This window comes from Saccopteryx leptura, chromosome 12, assembly GCF_036850995.1.
Source record: "Saccopteryx leptura isolate mSacLep1 chromosome 12, mSacLep1_pri_phased_curated, whole genome shotgun sequence".
Taxonomy (NCBI): Eukaryota; Metazoa; Chordata; class Mammalia; order Chiroptera; family Emballonuridae; genus Saccopteryx; species Saccopteryx leptura.
Genome location: NC_089514.1, coordinates 37,289,502 through 37,313,698, shown reverse-complemented (window position 1 = coordinate 37,313,698; position 24,197 = coordinate 37,289,502). Strand labels below are relative to the sequence as shown.

The 24,197-nt window shown below is 40.4% G+C and overlaps 1 protein-coding gene across 1 annotated transcript; it reads right to left on the bottom strand.

The window, feature by feature from the left end:
• Positions 1-9,274: 9,274 nt before the first annotated feature.
• Positions 9,275-23,364, bottom strand: PTTG1IP2 (PTTG1IP family member 2). Its single transcript, XM_066353780.1, has 5 exons — positions 23,214-23,364; positions 21,072-21,118; positions 13,256-13,349; positions 10,787-10,900; positions 9,275-9,348 (listed from the first exon to the last, which is right to left on the bottom strand). Exons 1-5 carry the CDS (start codon positions 23,362-23,364, stop codon positions 9,275-9,277), a joined length of 480 nt encoding a protein of 159 aa, XP_066209877.1.
• Positions 23,365-24,197: the final 833 nt, after the last annotated feature.

Genomic DNA, 24,197 nt, shown 5'->3' with positions numbered 1-24,197 from the left:
ATTCTTATAATACAGTGAATATGTTAGAATAAATACAAAGAACTACAGCTCTGGAGTTCTACAAAGCAAAATTATTTTATTTTACTTTATTTCCCACTTATTTTATCTTACTATTTTTATTGAATTTATTGGGGTGATATTAATAAAATTATATAGGTTCAGGTGCCTGACCAGGCAGTGGCGCAGTGGATAGAGCATGGGACTGGGATGCGGAGGACCCGGGTTCGAGACCCCGAGGTCGCCAACTTGAGCACAGGTTCATCTGGTTAGAGCAAAAGCTCACCAGCTTGTACCCAAGGTCGCTGGCTCGAGCAAGGGGTTACTCAGTCTGCTGTAGCCCCACGGTCAAGGCACATATGAGAAAGCATTCAATGAACAACTAAAGTGTCGCAATGCGCAATGAAAAACTAATGATTGATGCTTCTCATCTCTCTGTTCCTGTCTGTCTGTCCCTGTCTATCCCTCTCACTGACTCTCTCTCTCTGTCTCTGTAAAAAATAATAATAATAATAATATATAGGTTTCAGGTGTACAATTCTATGATACATTATCTGTATATTATCTTGTGTGTTCACCACCCAAGAGCAAAGCAAAATTATTTTTAAATTAATTTAATAGGTATTGAAATTATAACAATGTTTACCAGAAGTGTTGATGCACAACTTTTTCAGGCCTAAGAACAGTAAACATTTATAATAATGAGTATTATAAAATAAAAGCTTTTTGTAACAGTTATTTACATAGAACAGTAGAGAGTCTCATCTCAAATTTTACGAATGTGGTTACCGTGCATTCTCCTCAGTAAATAATTCAATTCAGCCCTTGTTTTCGTGTTTCCTACCTATGACTTTCCATAATCAAAGTGCTTGACTGGAGACATTTAAGTAACTTTTTACCCTCTTTCAGTAAAAAGCAATTATTTTCAATTACCTTCACATAGTCCCACCACACTCCACTGACCTAAATTCCCAAATAACTGAATACACACACACACACACACACACACACACACACACACACACACACACACGCCTGTATTAGGAAAGGACTGAGTTGAAGGTCTGTGGTGAGTCTCCTTATTTTTCATACTGAAAACACACTTTTTTCATTCATTCACTCTTAGTCTGACACTCAGCTCCATTGTACAGCCTGGCACTGGAAAACCGCTTGCAACTCTGAGGAGACATTTGCCCCTCCTCCCTGTTCAGTTGATCTGTATAATAAATTGGGTTCTGGTAATCACAGAACTTTAGAGTTTTAGCAGTACCTTAGAAAGCAGCTAATGAAGGGAAGGCCACATGGACAGTATTCCCCACGCCCTCCACAGAGGGTAAGTATTGCTAACAGTTCCCAGTGCTCTCTCCCACTGAGCCTGGGCATTGCTCAGATTCCTTCTCTACATGATGCTCTAATAGGCAACCTCCATCCCGTAAGATAAAACCTATATTGTCCATGACCTGTTTCACAGGATAGAAAATGTACCCTTTTAGACACTTTGAATAGTTACAATCCATTTTCAGCTACCACGGTACCTGATATTTAGCAATGTGCTTCTTAGTAACCTGGAACATCCTCCTAGTTTGACAGCATGACTGTGGTTTGCAAAGTAGCCTACGTGTATGCGCAGTGCTTGCCTGGGCCACACGTTTGGTGCTTCTGACATCCTTATCCTGTATGTCAACACTGCCATATCCTGGCCCACTTACTCTGTGAGTCACACCTCCATCTTCTTGGGGGACACCATAACTTCTTTCCACACCGAGGTTAAGACCATGCAGAAGGACCCATTTTTGCTTTTCTGTCCTCAACACACCCATGGCTTCATGTTGATTGCTCCCCCATTTAGGTCACCAACTCAGACCTCCCAGCTCCAGACCCCAGCGCTTGGCTGGAGTGTCTACATGCATGTCTTACCACCACAAATTCAACACGAAAACTTGATCCTTCTCACCAGAACGTCCTTGCCCTTCCTTCTGTTGTCCTTTTTTCTATTAACAGCATCATTATCTTCCAATCACTCAAGCTGGAAACCTAGGGGTCTCCTTCAGCTTCTCTTTACTCCCTCTACTTCTAAACAGTCACGAGGGCTTGCCAATTCCAATTTGAAATGTCGTTCACGCTGTCCCCTCCTCCTTTTTCCAGTGCCACGCCCTCATTTGGGCTTTCACCTGTTCCTACTTCAATGCCCGGCATTCTCCTTCTATCAGACTTTGTCTTCTTGCCTGGATCTCCCCTCTGTAACCCATCCACCCTCCCATCTCTCTGTGCCCCTAATCACACCATCACACCATCAAAGTATGTTTCTTTACAAATGTGATTATGTTATTCCCTATCTCTGCTACAAAGTGCCTCTACATTCCTTCAATATAAAGTCAATATCTCCCAGTAACTTTAAAATAAAGCTCAAATTCCTCAGTGCGGATTTCAAAGGTCTCTACAAATAAGGACCAGGTGCCTTTCTCACCACATGGTGTCTTGATTAAAAAGCTCAGGCTGTGGAGCCAGATTGCCCAGCTCTGTGACATGAAGCAGGGCTGCTGCACACACAGGTGTCTGCTGGTGGGTACTGATTGTGGCATCTGGCTGAGGGCTGAGGGGTGAGCTGGGGTAGAAGTGTAGCCCACGCAGCACTTACCACACTGTGTCTCAGCACAGGCTCAGAGAAAGTGGCACCAATTTCCACTTCACTTCCAGGCACCAGAAAGGCTCCATTTCCTTACCTATAAAGTGGGGCTAACACTAAGACTCATTCATGGGGTTGTTGTGAGAAATGAGTGAATAAATGTGTGTAAAGCCCTGAGAACAGGACCTGGCAGTGAAGTGCCCATTAAGTATCAGCTGTTAATCCCCCACCTTCCCCATTCTTTATACTTCAAATAACTAGTGGCATTTACTATTTTACTCTTGTATAATCTGTGCTTTTCTACTTTGTAGCTTTCATTACTCGTTCTTCTGCCCCTCCTCAGAATTCCCTCTGGCAACACCAGTCTCTGCCTCTTATTCTGTCCACTTTCTGAGCTCTGCTGATGTGCTGGGATTGCCTCCACTAAGTCCCAATCCCTACAAATACGAGTTCTCTGGATGTTGACTCAACTCAGGTACCTGTACACCACTACTGTGGAACTTACTGTGTTTCCTATTGTACTAAAACTGATACTTGCCTCGGGGTCCTTATCTTTCTGGAAAGATTTTAAGTGTCTTTTCTTTTTTCTTTTTTTAATGAGTGAGCACCACACAAAGGAGAAACAGACAGACAGGAAGGGAGAGAGATGAGAGGCATCAACTTATAGTTGCAGCACCTTAGCTGTTCATTGATTGCTTTCTCATATATGCCTTGACCAGGGGGCTCCAGCAGAGCCAGTGACCCCTTGCTCAAGCCAGGGACCCTGGGCTCAAGCCAGCAACCTTGGGCTTTGAGCCAGTGATCTTTGGGCTCAAGCCAGCAACCATGGGGTCATGTCTATTACCCCATGTTCAAGCCGGCAACCTTGGGGTTTTGAACTTGGGTCCTTAGCATCCCAGTCCAATGCTCTACCCACTGGGTTACCACCAGGTCAAGCAAGATTTTGTGTGTCTTAAGGTACCCTGAACAGTTCCTCTTTATGTTCCCATGGTGCCTTCAGCCCTACAATGATATAGTAGGATCATCATAGGCAATAATAGAATCTTTTGTTGAGTACCGACTATGCACCAGATACTATAAAAAGTGTTTAACATACAGTATTTAAATTCTCATACAATTTTTATAGTGTAATTTCTCTTTTACATAGGGAGAGAGTATTTATTTATTTATCCACTATTTATATTTGCATTTATTCTTGATGGTGTGCATTCTGAGTTTTGACAAAGTATAATGACATGTATCTACCATATAGTATCAAACAGAATTCACTGCCCTAAAAAGACACTAGCTTTTCTTACATTATTTCCAAGATTCCTTGCAAAGGAATTATTATTATTCTTATATGCATAAGAAATCAAAGCTCACAGATGGTTGAGCAATTTACCTTAGATTTCACATCTAAGTAAATTCCAGATGCAACTTTTAAACTGATCACAGAACTTTCCCATCCCCCCAAAAAAGCACTTGTCAGCCCTAGCCAGTTTGATCAGTGGATAGAGCATCAGCCAGCGTGTGGATGTCCCAGGTTCAATTCCCAGTCAGGGCACACAGGAGAAGCACCCACCCGCTTCTCTCCACCTCCCTCTCCCCTTCTCTCTCTCTCCCCCTCTTGCAGCCGGTTGCAGGATTGGTTCAAGTGTCAGCCTCAGGCACTAAGGAGAGCTCAGTTGACTGAAAGTCAGCCTCAGACTCAGGTAGCCAGGTGGATCCCGATCAGAGTGCATGCAGGAGTCTGTATCTCTTAAAAAAGAAAAGGAAAAGAAAAGTTTGCACATAGCTAATCCCCCAAACAACAATAAATAAGCACATTTCCCTGACGACCGCGATTGTTAACCAGCACAACCACACACTCTTGTTTGCCCGAGGTAGTCTTGGCTTACTTGTTCTCATAGCATAATTAGTAATAGTACCCCCTTTCATTCTCCAAATGGCCCCAGTTTAGATGATGTAGGTCATCCTAGCGTCACTGATCTTTTAAACTGACATGTATCTCTCTCCAGGAGATCATGCTAGCTTCTAGGGGTCCGCTAGGCTTCTGGGAGGTGACTGCACTCTCCAACCCCTCTCTCCCTATAAACCTGCACTGATAACTTCAGGAACCATAGAATTAGGGTGCATGCTCTAGCTGGGGACTCCCTTTCTGTATAGGTGGATGTAGGAGGTGGCAATAAAACTATGCCTTGTGTTTACCTTGTTGTAAGTCAAGCACATGTGAGTGCATTCACACACACACACACACAGCTAAATTAGTAAGTCTTTTAATCCGAGTGACTGTCCCTAGCTGTTCATTATCCGACATGATGAAGATCTTCAGAAGAGGGTCCTTGCTGCGTCTTCTAGCAATACAGATTCGAGTTCTGTTCAAAATGATGGTAAATTTAAAATTAGGTTCATTCTCAGACTAGTTCAGGTTATAATTGGAATTATTTCATTAGAAGACTACACTTATGTCAGTTTTTATTACCATTGCTTTACCACATGAAGTTCTTTTATTTACGAGGGTTTGGGCAGGCTGACCTTTATATGCCTTCAAGTGCTGAGATTCTATAACTAGACTAGAAACAATGGACACTTACAGTGTGTCAGAAACAATTCTAAATATTTCACCTGTAAAATTTCACTTTGGCCCCAGAGCTACCCAATGATTTAGTCACTATTATTAGATAATATTAACAATTGAGTAAACAAAGGCACAGACAGGTTAAGTTCATTGTCCAATATGACACAGCAAATGAAGCCCAGATTTTAACTATGGCAGCTGACTGGGGGTGTTAGCTCTCCGCGCTCTGCTGCCTTCTGTTCCTGTTTCCAGGCATTGAAAATCTGCTCACATCTTACAGATTTTATTTCCACTTATTTTCTCAATAATTCTGATTGCATTCTAAATATTACTTCATAGGAGGGAGAGAAAGACATGTAGAACATTCATGCAATATAATATAAAACCTTACCATTACAGACACTTCCTTCTTCTCTCTCTGGAAGATCTAGCTTTTCAGTTATCTATTCATCATATACTATGGGAAGAAAAAAATCAATTTACCTTTCAAAGTCTTTCTAAGAAAAGTCAACAGGGACTTACCTAATATTTTTAAATGCTTAAGACAAAATATTTATAAATTGTCATATGATTTCTATTCTGAGATTTTAATATTACCGCTATTTTAATATTTAAAGTTCAAGTGACTTAAGGTATTGCTAACTTAGGTATAAATTTGACAAGGAGGAAAAGGTAAAATATTTTGGGGTGACCACAAGACAAGTCACCGGTGGGAGAAACCCTGTGAATGCTCAGTGAATCTCTAACCAGCAGATCATCTTCTGAATTCAATTCTAGAGAAGTTTGGCCCAAGTGTCAATGAGCAAGAGGGGTGATATTACCTCCACTCCTGGAAGCTAACACTGTGGGTGAGGAGCATCGTGGTCAAATAACGCATGTGGGCAACACTTTTCAGGTTTCGTATTTCTCCTATTCCACACATCAGAAGTCTCCTTACCCTATGTCTTGAATGAACACTCATAGGACAGGTTACTAATAATAACCTTCCAATCTGTAAATCAGAAGGACACTCACAAATCTCTCTCCATCCATATGCTGAACCTCCTTTCTGTGACACCCCTGTCTCCTACTCTTCCATTTTCTTCTCAGTTCTTTTGAAGAACCCTGTTTCCTGAAATCAACCCTTTAACATAGGCATTCATTCCCCCTTGGGCTTGGAGATTATTGCCCTGGGTGGAAGATCACCCTGCCTTAGGAATTCTATTCCCTACAATAAATGCAGTGTGACTGGTTGTTCTCAACCAGTGAATACAAACTCATTTCTACCTGCGATAAATGCTCAGCCTCGTGCTCTCTCCAGAGCCCTTCTCCTGGCCCAGTTCGCTGTGGGATTGAAAGTGGAGAAAACTAGCAATGTGGCAGCATTCTCTGCTGTCCCCTGGTTTAACTTCAACCCCAGGGAGCATTTCAGCTCCCTCCTCAGATTGCTTTGGAAACAGTTCAGCATCCTGTTACCTCCAAAACAATGTCTACATCACAAGGTCTAGGCGTGGGCAATGAACTATGTATGTGCTGGATGTTTCATCCCTGCCCTGTGAGGTTTTACCCTGCTTCTCATTCAGATATTTATTCTGTCCCAAGGGCCCAGAGCAGCACAATAATCTGGATGTTCCCCCAAAGTTATTTTTAATGGTAATTATAAAGGACCTTGCAGTACCCTTTTCTGTCATATTCCAACCTAAAATATTTTGTGGTCCGATTACCCAGATGGAAATGGGGCCATGGTCTGACTTCAGTAGGAGTTCCAGGTCCAGGCCTGGGCAGGGGAGTGGGAGGGCCTGCCAGGAGCTGTGAGTGATGAGCTGGAGGAAGCCAAGGTTTGGGTCTTGGGTAAGAGAATGCTTTGTAACTAAGGGAAAGATTAAAGCATTAAGTTGAGAAGAATAGAGAGAGGGTCAGCCAACTAGGTAAGATGAAGTGAATTAATTTGGGAAAAGCCTACAAGGATGTGATAAGGCAAAGGTCCTCTTTGGTTGATTTGTTTTTGTGGATTGGGCAGTGGGGAAACTGGGAAGGCTATCAATATCCAGTTCTCTATTAATATTGTGCTTTTACCCACCCTAGACTACTAAAGTTATAAGAATGTATCTTAGAAGAGAGAACAATGAAATCTGCTGTCATATTTTCTACTCATACTGTATTTGAATTTTGATGCCTAGAATAAGTAAGGAAAAGACTTCCAGCTGTAAGTTACCATAAGAGTTAGGGACATCTCATCAAATACATTAAAACACCTGTTGCCCTGGCCGGATAGCTCAGTTGTTAGAGCATCATCCCGAAGCATAGAGGTTGCTGGTTCAATCCCCGATCAGGGCACATACAGGAAAAGATTTATGTTTCTGTCTCTCTCTCTCCTTTCCTCTCTCACTAAAATCAATAAATACAAATTTTTAAAAAAACAAGAAATACTTGCCAATATTCACAGGGTGAACCGGTCGTGATCTTCCAGGAAAATAGATTTGATTTCTGTTCGAAATGATGGTAAATTTAGAATTAGTGAAGTTTATTTTCAGAATAATTAAGGTTATAATTGGAATTATTTTATTTCATTAGAACACTTCACTTATGCAATTTTTAAATTACCATTGCTTTATTAAGTTCTCCTTTTATTTATCCACGGAAAGAATTAAATAAAGTGTTTGAGTAAGAACAACACAATTAAAATAGATGGAATACCATTTAAAATATCAGTAAGTTAACAACAGAATTAACATTGCTTGTTTCTTATCTGTGTCCTCTTAGTAGGATATAAGCTCCATGAGGGCAAGGATTTGGTTGTTCTTGTTTTCAATTATATCCTTAGTGACAGCAACACTGCCTAGGGCATAATGCACACTTAATAAATACTTGTTGAAATAGATGAGAGTCAAGGAGTAGATGAGAGGTTAAACATTTCTATTCTCTAACATCTGGAACTTTTAAAAGCTCTTGAATCATATCTATTGAGTAACAAAAATATTAGGTCAAATGTAGCAATCAATATTTTGATGCTCCATTAGTCATTCAAGGCTATCTTTTAAAATTAAAAAAAAATTATATTTTGACTTCAGTGAGAGAGGAAGGGGAAGAGAGAGAGACAGGAACATCAAGCTGTTCCTATATGTGTCCTGACCAGGGATCAAACCAGCAACCTCTGTGTCTTGAGATGATGTTCTAACTAACCGAGCTATCTAACCAGGGCATAAATGAGAGGTTACGTTTCTGGAACCCAACCAGGATCTTTGGATCATGAAGAGAAATAAATTCTTAGTGAGAAAAATTCTGCTAACAGGATACAGTGCTTACTGAACTCACTGGGTCCAGTTCTCTAGAAGAAACTGAAAAGGCAGAGATGGTGGGTGAAGAGCAGAACTAAACCAGAACTAAGTACAATTGTTGGGACATATATGCAGAGAAGCTTCAGGATTCCCCCCAGTTTTCTTATTTATTTATGTTTACTGAATGTATTGGGGTAACAGTTGTTAATAAAATTATATGGGTTTCAAGTATACAATTCTAAGATACATCATCTGTATATTGCACTGTGGGATTTCCTTTTAAACTGCAGTTAAAAGAAGTTTCAGTGATGGGAATTTTCTCAGGACCCTATTCTCTTGTGGGTATAATTTTCTACTTTACTCATAAGCACTGTACAAAAAAGGGATGTCATGTATAAGACACCAGGATTTGGGTAAGAAAATATATATTAAAAAATAACATATTTACTACAGCCTCTACCACACATGTAATGTATCTTATTGGTTCTTCTTTCTGAATATATTTATGTTCTGGAGGTAGAAAATAAGAAGTTATCATCCTTCTTACTCTTTCTTTAATTTTTGTATGTCAATAAAAAGAATAGGCCCTGGCTGGTGGCTCACTGGATAGAGCATCAGCCTGGCATATGGAAGGTCCTGGGTTCTATTCCTAGTCAGGGAATACAGGAGAAGCAACCATCTGTTTCACCCCTACCCTCTCCCCCTTCTCTCCCTCTTCCTCTCCCACAGCCATTGGTTTGATTGATTCAAGAATAGCCCTGAGCTCTGAGGATAGCTCCTTCAGAGTGTGACAGCCTCAGGCACTAAAAATAGCTTAGTACTAGAGCATCAGCTTCAGATGTGGTTGCTGCGTAGATCCTGCTCAGGGTGCATGTGGGAGTCTGCCTCACTATCTCCCCTCTTCTCACCTAAAACAAAAAATTGAGTATAAAGTCTCAAAGCCATAAAAATGCAAAATCCTACTCAAAATAGAGATCTTATCTTTTTATAAGCACATTTTATTTTTAGGTAGGCCTACTAGCATTCATCTATCTTATTTATGGATCTTTATTGAGAAAGGTGTACAATCTGAAGGAAAAACATAATACATTGCTAGGTTGAAGGACAGTGAAGAAAAACAAATCTCTTGACATATGTGAACTATGGAAATACTTTTCATACTTCTGTGAACTCCTTTTGAAAAAATTACTGGAGGATGTACTCCAGTAAAAAAAAAAATTAAAATAAAAAAGAAACCTTAAAAATAAGAAAATATGAGATACAAAAAATTCTTCTAACTCAGTAGAACACTGAGTTAAATGCTCTTAACAGAAAAAAAGAAAAGAAAAGAAACTAAGTTTTATAAGTTAGAATAGGAAGTCAGGGCTTTTAGAAGAATATGTTAACAAGAAAATGAATATATATTTACCAAATAGTAAGATAAATAATCACGGTGATGGGAATAAAGATATATGTGTCCTTCTTGACAAGAAATAATGAAGGTGATTAAAAACTCTAAAAAAATTCAAAATCTGTATAGGAGAGTCCCAATGTAAGCATGAAACAAGTGAAATATAGCATGATTGGAGAAATGGAGAGTAAGTAAAGAGAATAGATTTGCTTTTGACACTAGATGCTTCCCTTTCAAGCAGTCTCGGTTAATGACAAAATTACATTTCCCATTTCTAGTTTTGGTTCTTTATAAAGAATATTTATATAATCATAATATGTTCTATTACTTTTATTCATTAAAAATTTTTAGATTCAAACTGTGTAGTAAGCATTTCAAGATATATGTAAATCTACACTTGAAAAGATCAAATGAGTGACAAAGTTTACAGAGTTTAGAAGATGATAAACAGAAGGATATATAAAGATTCCAAATGTTCTTAAATAATGAGAGAAGCATAGAAACAAAGATTATATTACTCAAAGTCAAAATGATAACAACAAAAGAAATATTAGTAACCTTATGAGCTAATAATTACAATTCAAAAATAAAATGATAATATTCACTAACAGCAAAATAACAAAAAAATGAATAATGCAAGGTAAGTTTTTCAGCTTTTATAATGGACAGTCAATAGATAACATCTCAAATTAATAAATTATGAAAGAGGTATAACCATATTGTTCAAATATAAGGAGATAAGCAAAACAAGAACAAATAAAATCACACTAAAAATTTACTTCTCAGGAGTAGGTACCAGAGGTGCAGTGGACGGTGAGAAAGTTAAAGTTTTCATTTTATAATATTTTGTACTTTTTAAATCTTTCTCCTTATCATATAAATACATTATTTTTATTACATAAAGAGGGCAAAACATTTATAACTAGCTTATCAGCTATCCCAAAGTGCATTCTTACTACGGATAAAATGAACATACGTCCGCAGGTAATGATGAATGATGCAACAATGCCAAATAAATGCTATAATTAATATTGCAATTAACAGAAGCATCAGGAATCCAAACATGTCAACTGAAATGTATAAGAAGAAATATATTTTAAGTTAACAGAAGATTAATAATTTCTTATCTTTTCTAGTACCACACAGTCTGATTCTTAAATACAAATTCAGTTGTTACTAAAAATATAAGAACATACACCACAGACTCCAATCAAGTTACCATTAACACAGCAGTCACTTAGCATTTAAAAATAATCTGGTTTGCTAAAAGAAGGTACCATCATCTCAAAGTTGGTCAACTATTAAGCACTGGCTAATTTTTCCTTTATTTTATTCCTAAACTTTTTTCAGGCAGTATATCACCTGCCTGGAAAATAGCCTTCAGGTTTGTATAGAGATAGCAGGGGATGCTTTATTGTTTTAGTTTCAGCAGTTACTGATCAGAGAGACAAAGAAACGCTTGCTGTGAAAGCGGTTTCTAGCTTTTGTACACTTCCCCTCCTCCCCCCACTCCCCTGCTGTGTGAAACTATAGGGCAGAACATGAAATAGTGGACTAGGTTCCCACTCATACTAAATATAAACAAGTATTACTTGTTAACAAGCTCTTTGCTACAAACAGTTATGATTTAAGTATACCTAATAGTACCTGAATAAAATGGAGACTTGAGTGACAAATTTATGTTTTCTCACTTCAATTAAGAAAAAGACGTGAGGCCTGACCAGGCAGTGGCGCAGTGGATAGTGCGTCGGACTGGGATGCAGAGGACCTAGGTTCAAAACCCCAAGGTCGCTGGCTTGAGTGCAGGCTTACCAGCTTGAGTGCGGGTTGCTGGCTTGAGCATGGGATCATAGACATGATCCCATGGTCCCTGGCTTGAGCCCAAAGGTTGCTGGCTTGAAGCCAAAGGTCACTGGCTTCAGCCCAAGGTTGCTGTTTTGAGCAAGGGGTCACTCGCTCTGCTGCAGCCTCCCACTCAAAGTACATATGAGAAAGCAATAAATGAACAACTAAGGAGACTAAGGAGCTACAATAAAGAATTGATGCTTCTCATCTCTCTCCCTTCCTGCCTGTCAGTCCCTATCTGTTCCTTTCTCTGTCTCTGTCACACATACACGCACACACACACACAGAAAGAAACACCAAAAAAAAAAAAAAAAGGAAAAGAAAAGAGAAAGACATGGGGCTCTGGCCAGTTAGCTAAGTTGGCTAAGATCGTCCTCTGGAAATGACAAGGTTGAGGGTTCAATCCCTGGTCAGGGCATACACTGGAAGAAACCAATGAATGAATAACTGAGTAGAACAACAAATAAGTGCTTCCCTTCCCACTCCTCTCTCCCTTCCTCTCTCTGTCATTCTAAAAATCAATCAATCAATCAATAAATCAATAATGATAATAATAATAAAGCCCTGGCTGGATAGTTCTGTCATTTGGAGCATCATCCCGTAGCACAGAGGTTGCCAGTTTGATCCCCAGTCAGGGCACATACAGAAGTAGTTCATTGTTCCTGTCTCTCTCAAAAAAATTTAAAAATTTAAAAATTTAAAATTTAAAAATAAAAGACATGGACAACTGGTTGTTCTAGATAGAGTTTTCCTATATAGTCAGAGTTCTCCTTTTTTTTTAGAGAGTCAGAGAGAGGGATAGATAGGGACAGACAGACAAGAACGAAGAGAGATGAAAAGCATCAATCATTAGTATTTCCTTGCGACACTTTAGTTGTTCATTGATTGCTTTCTCATATGTGCCTTGACCGTGGGGCTACAGCAGACCGAGTAACCCCTTGCTCAAGCCAATGACCTTGGGTCCAAGCTGGTGAGCTTTTTTGCTCAAACCAGATGAGCCCGCGCTCAAGCTGGCTACCTCGGGGTCTCGAACCTGGGTCCTCCGCATCCCAATCCAATGCTCTATCTACTGCACCACTGCCTGGTCAGGAAGGGTTCTCCTGAAAGTCTTTTGTTTTAACTCTTTTTGAAAGCTTCTTATAAGGTTCTAATACATTTTCTTACCTTGGTAGTTATCATATAACTGACCCAAAACATAACATGATAGATCTAATTTAAAGATTCTTTATGATTGAGACTTGTTCAGTTCCCAGGAGTTGCTGTTCCAAATGGCAATTCTCAGTACAAAATACATCATCAACTGAGAATATATAATTTATAGTGATGCTACTGGTATAGCATCATAGTATAGTGATGATATGGTAAGGCGCCCACCAGTCACAATGACTGCTGACCTAGTTGAACAAACAGAGGCTGGAAAGAACCAGCATCAGCCTGCATTAGGGGAAACCCCTACGAACAGACTGGCTATTATTTTAATAAAGCAAATGTAATCATTTATAATCTTTCAAATGTAGTAAATCACTAGTATATGCAAGTTAATTTTTTAAATTATATAAAAATTCAAATGGAACACTCACCTCTACAGTTTAACCAAAATATTGAACTGATTTGACACTCGAAACCGGAAATACAAAACTTTTTGCAAACCCTTTCATTACTGCACCAAAAACACTGTATTTGGGGGGAAAAAAATAAAAGTAGTGTCCAAGTATAATAATCACAACACCAGTAAGTTTTTAGTGCTGGTTCAATAAGTATTCAATAAACAACAGCCATCATCAGGATCATCATTATCTGATTAGTATTCGTGCTGTTGGTGGTCTGCCCAGATCTCCCCTTCCCGGACCCATGAGCCCAAGCCCAGCTGCAGTCAGTGTTGGCTGCAGTGGCTCAAGCTGCCCTTCTTCTTGAGTTGTCCTCAGTGGACAGAGACCACCTTGCCCATGGGGTAACTCCCCACTGCCAGTAATTGACTAATACATAGGGTGCCAAACAGTGGTACCCTATATATTATATACCCTATATATACCCTAAAGGCAGGGACAGCTTTGCTACATGATTGTTTTCAGGGCTGCCTATAGTTCAGGCCAAGTGGAGACTGTCGCTGAGACCACGTTTGCTTGGCTCTTGTCCTTTACTTGCCCTGAGTCCCTTCCTCTTTCATAGATTTGTGGAGAAGAGTCGTCACTCAGCAAATGCCATGTACCTCAGTCCTCTTCTCTAGCTCTGTGTTTAGGGAACTACACCTGAGACATGACTTCATGAAGTAGTAATAAGGACTTCAGTAGATGGATTTTTTCTCTCTTTCTCTCTCCAACACTCTTTTCCATTCTCCATGTTGGCAGCACTCATTCTTTCCTTTGTTATATGTGGGCCTGACGGTGCTGTCAGTCAATCTCGCCTCCTCCTCTGCCCTCTTCTTGCTCAAGGGTGGTCAGATAATAATGTGGAAATAGGAAAACTGAATTCTAAGTCCCTTGTTGAAGTAAGCAAAAGCAAGGTACAAAGGTGGAAACCACTGTGGGAGATAACATTAGAACCTCAAATCAGAAATATGAGGACAGAGTAGTAAAAATTGCTGTCACTTCCATAGGGCTTGCCACATGACAGGCACCATTCTAAACTAAATCTCTTTTATGTATTAAGTCATTTTGTCCTCATGACAACCTTGAGAGCTAGGTACCCTATGTCCACTTGATAGATGAGGACAATAAGGCACAGAGCAGTCAAATGATTTACATGAGGTCACCCACCTCGTAAACAGAGGAGCTGGAGTTCTAACCGCATCAGTGTGGTCTGTGCTGGTAACTGACCCTGTAAGACTGATCCCAGACCGCTCCCAGTCACTGCTGGCTGTACTTTCTGAGACCAGCAGAGGTAATAACTCGCCTCAGTGGGAATAACCACCTTTGGACACAGCCTGAGAGAGGGAGTTATTCACAGGCCGGTTTTTCTTTCATGCTACCCAAGACCACGTGTCAAATGAAGCCACTTATGCAAGTCCAAGATTGAAGCCATTTAGGCTGAATGGGTCCCATCCTTTTGGACTGTGTGTAAAAATTGGAACTGGAAAGCCAAGGCCTCAGTCCAGGTGTTGCAACCTAGAGACTCCTGGCTTTGGGTATTAGTTCTTGGTGTTTCTAGGAAACAAGTCCATGCCAGCTGGCTCACTGTTTTGATTTGTTTTCCATCCAGCAGGGTTTTAAGGGAGGTGAACGGCTAGAAAAACCCCTGAGCCTGTTAGAGAGGAGCCTGTAGTTACTCAGCACTGAGCTGATTCCCAGGCCCCAGGAACCAAGTTCACAACAGGTGAGCTTCTAAAGCAGCAACGTCTCAGAAAAGACATTCTTCCCCTCGCCTCTCTCTGACAGGGGCTCAGAAAACAATGGAGAAGAGGCCTCTTCACAGGGAAGCCTGAGGCCACCAGGTTGGTGTCTTACTGGTGAGCCAGGGAAATGTCATGGAACATCTGCACAGTATGCACATGTCTCTGACTTTACAGGCTTAGAAGTGGGGGGGGGGGGGACTGACAATGACTTTGGGTAAGTTCAATTCTAGTTGAGGGTCAGTCACATTATTCTTTAAAACGTAGGGATGCGGAAATAAAATATGCATATCCTGAAAGGCCGAAGGGTAAAATGCAGTAGACAAAGGTAGTTTATTTTTTCCCCTCTGTCTGCCCAGCTCATGTAACCATCTTTCTTCTGGTAACTACACCGTCTTTCCTTTGTGGGCCTCTTCGCTCTTCGTGGTCCGCAGCTGTCAGTCAGCTTTGCCCCACCCTTCCCCACTGCTGGAGTCATCTGAGGTGGTGGCACTCAGGGGAGCCGCTCCTACTGGCCCAGTAGCTAGTGCTGCACTAGACATAAGACTCAAATCGGGCCAATCAGAACCTTCTCTGGAGTTGTACACAGAAAGGGGAGCGGTCTCCTGAAGCCAGCCTCTTCCCCAGCTCTGTGGAGAGTGTCCTTTGCCACAGAAGGAAAGGAGGTTGTTACACAGAGGGAGGCAGAACTGGGGACAAAAAGAGAGCGAAGGTGTGGAAATAACCTCCTCCAGGACTCAGCTGTGTACGAAGCCAAGGCTGCTCCTGGCCTTCCCCATTCTGCAACTCAAAAACTCCTCTTTCGATTAAGTTCTCTTGTGCTGGCTTTCAGTCAAAGATTTGACTAATACCTTAACTGAATCTTTAAAGTCTTCCAAGAGCAGAACTTCACATCACCCAGAGGAAGAGAATGATATAGCCAACATCCCTAAACTGGTCATTCATAACTTAAGACAAATTACATGGATTTTTTTCTTGTAGTTTAAGAAGATTATCCATATAAATAAAACGCTGTGCCCGCCGCAGACTCTTCAAAGAGTGACAACTGGGAGGCCGGCTGACAGACTTTAGAATGACAGTTACCTGTGTTCCATGGAAAACTAGAGTATGTGGTCTAGGGTAGAACTTGGTGTTAATAAGCTTAAATAGACATCAAAGTTGGGATTTTTACAAGCAAGTCTCATTAAAATGAAAAAAATGCAGAAAGGGGGAAGGTATATAATAACATATAGTGGTTTGTTAACACTGTGTAAACCAAATGGTTTAATATATTATACTTTAAGAAATATTAAATAAATTTTACTGTGCAAGGCGGGTTGGCTTACAGTAGTGGACAAAAGAGCATTTACGTGAATATTAGCGCTGCTTCTGCCCGGTTTGGCAGGTGTAATATGTATACTCTACAAAGAGCAAATCTCTAAGTGCAAGAAGAGTATAATTTCAAAAGGAGTAGAATAGGAATAAAATATAATCGAAGATTATAAGAGGAGGTAGTCAATAGATTGGATTTCTTTCCTGAAATAGGCAGAATTTGGTCTGAGCCTTGAGAATCAGGTAAAATTTAGACGGGAAAGAGTGGGTCTTAGATACACAAGCCACGGCAGAACGACAGCCCAGGTGGCCACTGCAGTGGGAGGGAAAGCTGCTGTGGATGTTTGTGGAATTATTTGAAAGATAAATTTCTTTCATATTGTGATGGGTTTGGAATGCCAGGCTATGGAGTTTATGTTTTAACAATAAGGAGTCAACTGCCTGACCAGGCAGTGGCTCAGTGAATAGAGCGTTGACCTGGGACGCAAAGGACACAGGTTCAAAACCTTAAGGTCACCGGCTTGAGTATGGGCTCATCAGACTGAGTGTGGCGTTGAGTGTGCCAGCTTGAGTGTGGGATCCAGACACAACCCCATGGTCGCCAGCTTGAGCCTAAAGGTTGCTGGCTTGAAGCCCAAGGTTGCTGGCTTAAGCCCAAAGGTTGCTGGCTTGAAGCCCAAGGTTGCTGGCTTAAGCCCAAGGTTGCTGGCTTGAGTCCAAGGTTGCTGGCTTGATCAAGGGGTCACTTGCTCTGCTGGAGTCCGTTGGTCAAGGCACATAGAAGAAAGCAGTCAATGAACAACTAAAGTGCCGCAATGAAGAACTGATGCTTCTTATCTCTCTCCCTTCCTGTCTGTCTGTCTCTGTCTGTCCTTCTCTCTGTCTCTGTCTCTATCTTTCTCTCATTAAAAAAACAAAACAAACAAAAAAAGAAAATAAGGATTCAACTGAATTATTTTGAGCTAACCAGTGATATATGAAAGTGCTAATTTATGATAAAGAATAAAGCATTAGGAGGCGCTAGAGGGACTGAAGCATAGGAAGTCTAAGATTATTACAGTTGAAAGAAAAAATGGACAGACTGATAGGACTTTGTGAACTGCAGATAGAGAAAAAGTAAGAGCAAGGAGCCGAAGATTTCAAAAATTATGTCTGGGCAAATGTTACCAGAAATAAAGAAATAAATAAAATGAGCTTCTTTTCTTAGTTATAGAAAATTTGAACTTGAGGTGATAATGAAATGTCCATCAAGAATTGTGTCACCCCAAGGTCCAGGAGCTATTAGGTCTAAGGGTATGAATTTGGGATTTTTTTTTCTGTGTACATAGTAGCAGAAGTCATGCAGTAGGTGGACAGCACGAGGGTGAGAGCATAGTATAAAAATGCTTCGGAGTCTGAGGAGAGATGAGGAAGAGGAGCTGGCAAAGGAAATGAAGAATGAGGACAGAAGCAGGACGATATCGTGTGAAGTCCAGATCACCAAGAAAGGAGCAAGTTCCCGGAGGGAGAGACTAATCTGAGAGGTCGTTGCATTTGGCTCTGAAGAGTCTTTGGTGAACTCTAAATCAGTTTGCTAAGGATGAAATCATTAGGTCAGGAAGCAAAGGCAGCGTAAGGACTTTGCTAGAAAGAAACAAGGCGGCTTCGTTTTACTTCCAGATCATCTGCACTGATAGGAAAGGAGCCAATGCAGAGAAATAAAATAAATTTGTCACAGAGGGAACAAAGAAAGGAGAAAAGGGTCTGAGTTTGTGAATGTGTTTCTGAGTATGATGCACGCGTGGAGGTAAAGACTCAGGGATTAGCCTTGGAACTGAGAATCGATTTCTTAAGGGGAAAATGAGTGTAAGACACAAGACACTGAATTGGTTTAGAAGAAAAATGGGGGTACTTGAACCTGACAGATGGCCTTAAACTTCTCAAAGGAAATCAAGCTCCAGAAGGATGGTCATGCCCAGAACAATTAAGGTGTTGAGAATAGCTGCCTTGGAGAATAATCCATGAAAGTAGTCCTCCACAGTTTTTTTTCAGCTGAGTCTCTTGACAGGTGATATCCACATGGTCACTGGCATATCCAGATTTGAATCCATGACCCTGTCCACTTTTCCTCACTGCATTCCCTAACACACACACACACACACACACACACACTTTTCAGAAAAATAAATATAAAGTGGGCATCCTTGTGGAGTTTGAATTATAGCATTTATAAATGTGTTTTACAAGCATGTGAGTAATGGTTATTTCCTGTGAACTGTGCAATGGATGAGGTAGGCTACGGGAGATTCAGAAAAACCCACTGGGCTTCCTATAATTTCATTTCTTTCTGTCCCAACCTATAATCCATAGTTAGATACAACGAATGAGAAAGAGGTGATTATGGAGAAAACCTATAATCTACTTTAATTCGTTTTTAAGTCAATTTTACAACTCAGTCTTTTAACTGTCAGCAGCAAAAAAAAATTACTTATGATGTCTCATCATTGTGACACTGTAATTCAGGGGTCGGGAACCTATGGCTCATGAACCAGATGTGGCTCTTTTGATGGCTGCATCTGGCTCACAGACAAATCTTTAATAAAAATAATAATGTTAAAAATATAAAACATTCTCATGTATTACAATCCATTTATTTTCTACCGTCCATGTTCATGGTTGCAGGTGGCTGGAGCCAATCATAGCTGTCCTCCGGGACAACACCAAATTTTTATTGGATAATGTGTAACATACACAGGTCATTGTATGGCTCTCACAGAATTACATTTTAAAATATGTGGCGTTCATGGCTCTCTCAGCCAAAAAGTTTCCCGACCCCTGCTGTAATTGAACTGTTATCACTCCAAAGAATCAAGTGACACATGATTCTAAACAACAACAAAAGTGGGACTTTCACTAAGTTTTTTAGTTAGCTTGATTTTATTTCTAATAGGAGAGAAGATAGCAACAAAAATATACTGCTTTTCTTATGCTGTGTTTATGAGTCCTGTGTTGTAGTACTGTAACTTAGTTGCTTTTCATGGATTTGTTTTTGGTAAGAATGCTTTCTAACTCTATGAAGGCTAGTCATATACTAATGAATCACAAGAAAATGATTCAGCTAGAATCTGAGGAAGATTCCCTTTTAGTTAGGAAGGATAGTATATTATTTATCATTCAAAATGGAATATTTGGGGGAATGACAAGAAGTTGGTACAGTTTATATCTTAATCTATATATATACCTATCTACATCTATCTATATGATGGGGCAATGGTAGGCTTATGTGAGTACCCAACATAGTTTATTCTGGTATTCTTATATTATTTACTAATTATTGTATTATTTTTGAACACATATGAACACACACACACACACACAAACACATATATATATAGAGAGAGAGATTTGTGAATAAAATGATATGATATCCATATAATTATTTTGGAGAAGAGGGTATACATGAAATAAGAATAGCCAAGATGGATCTTGGGGGGGGGGGGTATAAAAATTTATTATTTTGTATTTTATGTTTTCTCTGCTGAAAATTTCCATTGGAACAAACCAAGAAAGGTATCCAATCAAATGAACAGTCATGAGAATTCACGAGAAGGAAGGGAATCTATAGAAGAAGGCCATAAACTGAAGGAAAAAGGAGAGATTAAAGGGTGGTCTTGTTTTGCTGAGGCCAGGAACTAGATACAGTGGAAGGGAATGAGAACGCAAGGGCCACTGTAGATCATGCAGAGTTCAGAGTGTGGCCATGGAAGTGACTTCCTAATGCACAGAGCTGAGGAAGTCAGGACACAGCAGGACCGAGTGTGTCTGAGCTATCACCAAGTGTGGAAAGCAACATAAGGTTTGTGGCAGGAATTGGGTGGAGAATTCCAGAGCCCTGAGCCTGGGGCCTCATGAAAGCAGAGGAATGATGCCTGACCTGTGGTGGTGCAGTGGATAGAGCGTCAACTTGGAATGCTAAGGTCGCCGGTTTGAAACCCTGGGCTTGCTCAGTCAAGGCACACACAAGAAGCAACTACTATGAGAAGATGCTTTCTGCTCCTCCTCCCACTTCCTTTCCTCTCTTTAAAGTCAATAAATAAAATCTTTAAAAAGAAAAAGCAGAGGAATGGCCTACATGAAGGTAAGTAGGAGCACAGAGTGTATATACACCCAGATCACTGTGACAGATAGCAATGATTAGAGTGTGTCCTTTCCTAATTAGTCATTTCTTGTCTTTCTGTCTTTGGTGTTAATTTTCAGTTCTCCAACACGTGTTAGAGTAGAATGGTTTTGAGAGGGTTGCTGCCAAGCTCTCTGTAACACCATTTGCCTCATTATTTCTGGCATTTCTGTTTTCCTCCTAATCTGAAGTGAAGAACAACGATGTCGCACATCGAATCATCAGAGAATGGGATATTAGCTACATTGTGGTTAAGGAACAGTGTGTCATCCATTCTAGTCTTTAGGAAATAAAGTAGCAAGAAAATTTGTCACTGTGTCTCAAAGGTCTTATCTTTTCTTTGACTTAGAAAAGATTCTTTCCAAAGTTAGTATCACTTTTTTTCATGCAAAAAATTGTGGGTTTTTTGAAGTATAATTTTCTAGAAGGAAGTACATGCTTGAACTAAAGTATTTTTTATTTATTCCTAGATCCTTGAAGAATGGTTTGAAATGTAGAAATATATCTTAACTATTAGTCATTCATTTTTTAGATTTCAGCTCTAAATTATGGGACTTTATAACATTCCCAAGACAACTTCCTCATATGAAAGTTAACTTACGTTTTTGTCTGCTGTGCACAATTGACAGTTACTCTTTAATGCACATCCTACAAGAAAAAATTATTAAGTACAAAAATGTAAATGCAAAGCTTATTTATCTCTCAATATTATATAAAAGTAAATTTCGGTTAGTCGTTCCTGTTTCATATTCACCCATACCCCAGCATTTTACTTCATTATTTTCATATATCTAGAAACTTTTCCCATTGTTGCTATTTAAACCCTAAGTCTTTCATATTTTCTCCTGTTACTTGGAAAAATAGGAAATGGTACCATCTGATTAGCCAAGTAAGTTCTCAAAAATGACTTCTGGAAAACAATAAAGAAAAAATTACAATATCACTGTATAATTAAAACATCATACTTTAATAACCTCTTTAAGTAATTCTCTTGTTATTCAGTATGGTTTTGCCAATATGTTAATATATACCTGGCTAACTAGTCCTTTCAATATTAAAAAAATTAATTTTCCATTTTGTTTTGCCACAAAGCTTTAAAACTTTCCCCAAATGAGGACTTTCATTCTTCTTGTTTTGTGAAATAAGAAACTGCCTAACCTGTGGTGGCACAGTGGATAAAGCGTCGACCTGGAATGCTGAGGTCGCCAGTTCAAAACCCTGAGCTTGCCTGGTCAGGGCACATATGGGAGTTGATGCTTCAAGCTCCTCCCCCCCTTCTCTCTCTCTGTCTCTCCCTCTCCTCTCTAAAATGAATAAATAAAAAATTAGAAAAAAATAAAAACATTTTTAAAAAAAGAAAGAAACAATATAAGTTATATTTGAAAGGTCTAGATTAAAAAACTGAGTTTGTGAAAAAGCATTTCGATGGTTTGTCTCATTATTCCAGCACCTCTGTAAAGTAAGTAGGGTCTGAAATTAACACCCTAGCTGTCTTGTGATACAGCAACAATGAAGTCACTCTCTCTGGTTTTGGTGAATAGGGTTCACAGGCTCTGGGAAAAGTTGAAATTTCTTATTTAATTTCAAATTGTCTGATTGGATAAAGATTTGGTTTAACTGGGAAAAAAACTTACAAAAAAATTTCAAATTAAGTCCTATTGAATATTGCTTCCTTCTACCCAAAAGTATCCTTGAAGTTCCCAAGGAACAGGCTGAGTGGAGGAAAAGCCGACGTCAGTGGGACAGATTCCACCCTTCAGCTCTCATGGGGACAGCTGGCTTCAGGCTCCCTGCAGGATGCAAAAGCAGGGGATCAAAGGACCCAGGGCTGAGCCACCGTCCTCCAAACTCTGCTTGCTCCCCACGGGCGCGAACTGGAGCTTCTTGGGCTACTGCTGACTAAGCTATCAAATATAAATAAGCATCCAGGTCAAAATTCCTGGGGATCAAAGCAACTTGCTTGTGGGAGGTCTCACCTGATGTGGGGTCATTCACAAAGTCCCCTGGTTGCCTGTGTGAAAGCCCCATCACTTGAGCCCTGCCAGGTGAGCCTCTCAAAGCTGAGAGCTTTGGGTTTGGTTTTAATAAGGAAGGCTGGTTCGCTAACAGATATTAACATTCTTGTAGTCTCCGGAAACCAGACAGCAGTAATTATTCTGTCTTACAGTCTTCATGAAAATGGCAATCTTGGCTTTACAGGACATTTTGCAAGCGATTCAAAATCTTTCCTTATTCTATCAATACAATTCCAATTTAGGATTCTAAAAATCAACTCGGCATGACTTAGAAACCGCAAAATTTCTTCAGTTGGGAATAACCAAGGCAAGTCTCCAAACCAGAAGTAATTATTTCTTAAGATAAGACCCAAATCGAGCAATTTATTAACAAAGGCCTTAAAACACTTAGGAAGGCTAGTTATGGTCATTGAGTGAAGTCTGATTAGAACAAAACCAACATATTATTCAAGCACAAAGCTTATGTATTATATAAGTCGTGCAAAATGAAGGGAGGGCCCCGTTTTTCCAAATTTAAAGCTATTTTAGTCCACTTTCTTCATTTCAGATGAGACAAATTCGAGTCCGATTTAACTGGATTTCACCGAGAACGTCAGGAGCCTTCGAATATATAGTTTTTTTTACCAACACCAAATGGCAACTTTGGAAATGACAATCTCAGCCTGCTAGGCGGGCACGACCCCAGGCGACCGGGCGGTGGGCGCCCCCTTAGGTTCCGGATGGCTCACCGTCGCTGCCGGAAGACCTCGGCCTCTGCTTGCCCCTGTGTCTGGAGATTCGGGAAAAACCATCATCTGAGAAGTTGAAAAGCAGCTGGGTGAGAAAGAGAGAGAGAAACACTGGAAGGAGGATTTGGCCCCATACCCGGAGCCGGCACATGGCTCCCAGCCAGTGGGATGTGGCCGGCACCCGGTACCGGGTTGGGCCGGCGGACCCCGCTCAGGGGCTGGGATCTGTCGCAGCCCTGGGTCCTGAGGTGGCTCCTTCTGAGCCCTGGACCCCAGCACAATTCAAAGAACCTTGGAACTCCTAATGTTCTGGCCAGAACACAGAGCGTTCGCAAGGCCGTCCCAGTCAGCCCAGGCTCACGGCTTCCTAGGGTCCTGACCACCAGGTAGGAGCTGGTCCAGTTCGTCCCCTGGGCTTGATTTGCCATCACCGTTGTTTTGGGGAAAGGCCTGGATCCAAATTTTCACCGGTCAATAAAGTGTCGAGCCTTTTCCGCTGCTTTCCTCAGATGTCGTTGAACCTACCCCCCATTGAGGGAGGGATTCAGTGGTGAGGTCCTGAAACTCTGTATGTCCTTGACCTTGTCCTTGATCCGTCAATGGCGCTATGGCATGCTCTAATGAGTTTCCCAAAATGTTATGTATTTTAAGTGGTGTACAGGTGAATTTTTTTTCATAACTATGAATTTACTTTTAAAGTATATCAGAAAGTGTCATTAGTAGTTACAATGAAATAGTGATGACAACATAAAGTTTCAGAACTATAAATAGTAGTATATCATTTAAAGCAGTGGTTCCCAACCTCCAGGCGGTGGACCGGTACCAGTCCGTGGGCCATTTGGTACCGGCCCGCAGAGAAAGAATAAATACCTTACATTATTTACGTTTTATTTATATTTAAGTCTAAACGATGTTTTATTTTTTTAAAATGACCAGATTCCCTCTGTTACATCCGTCTAAGACTCACTCTTGACGCTTGTCTCG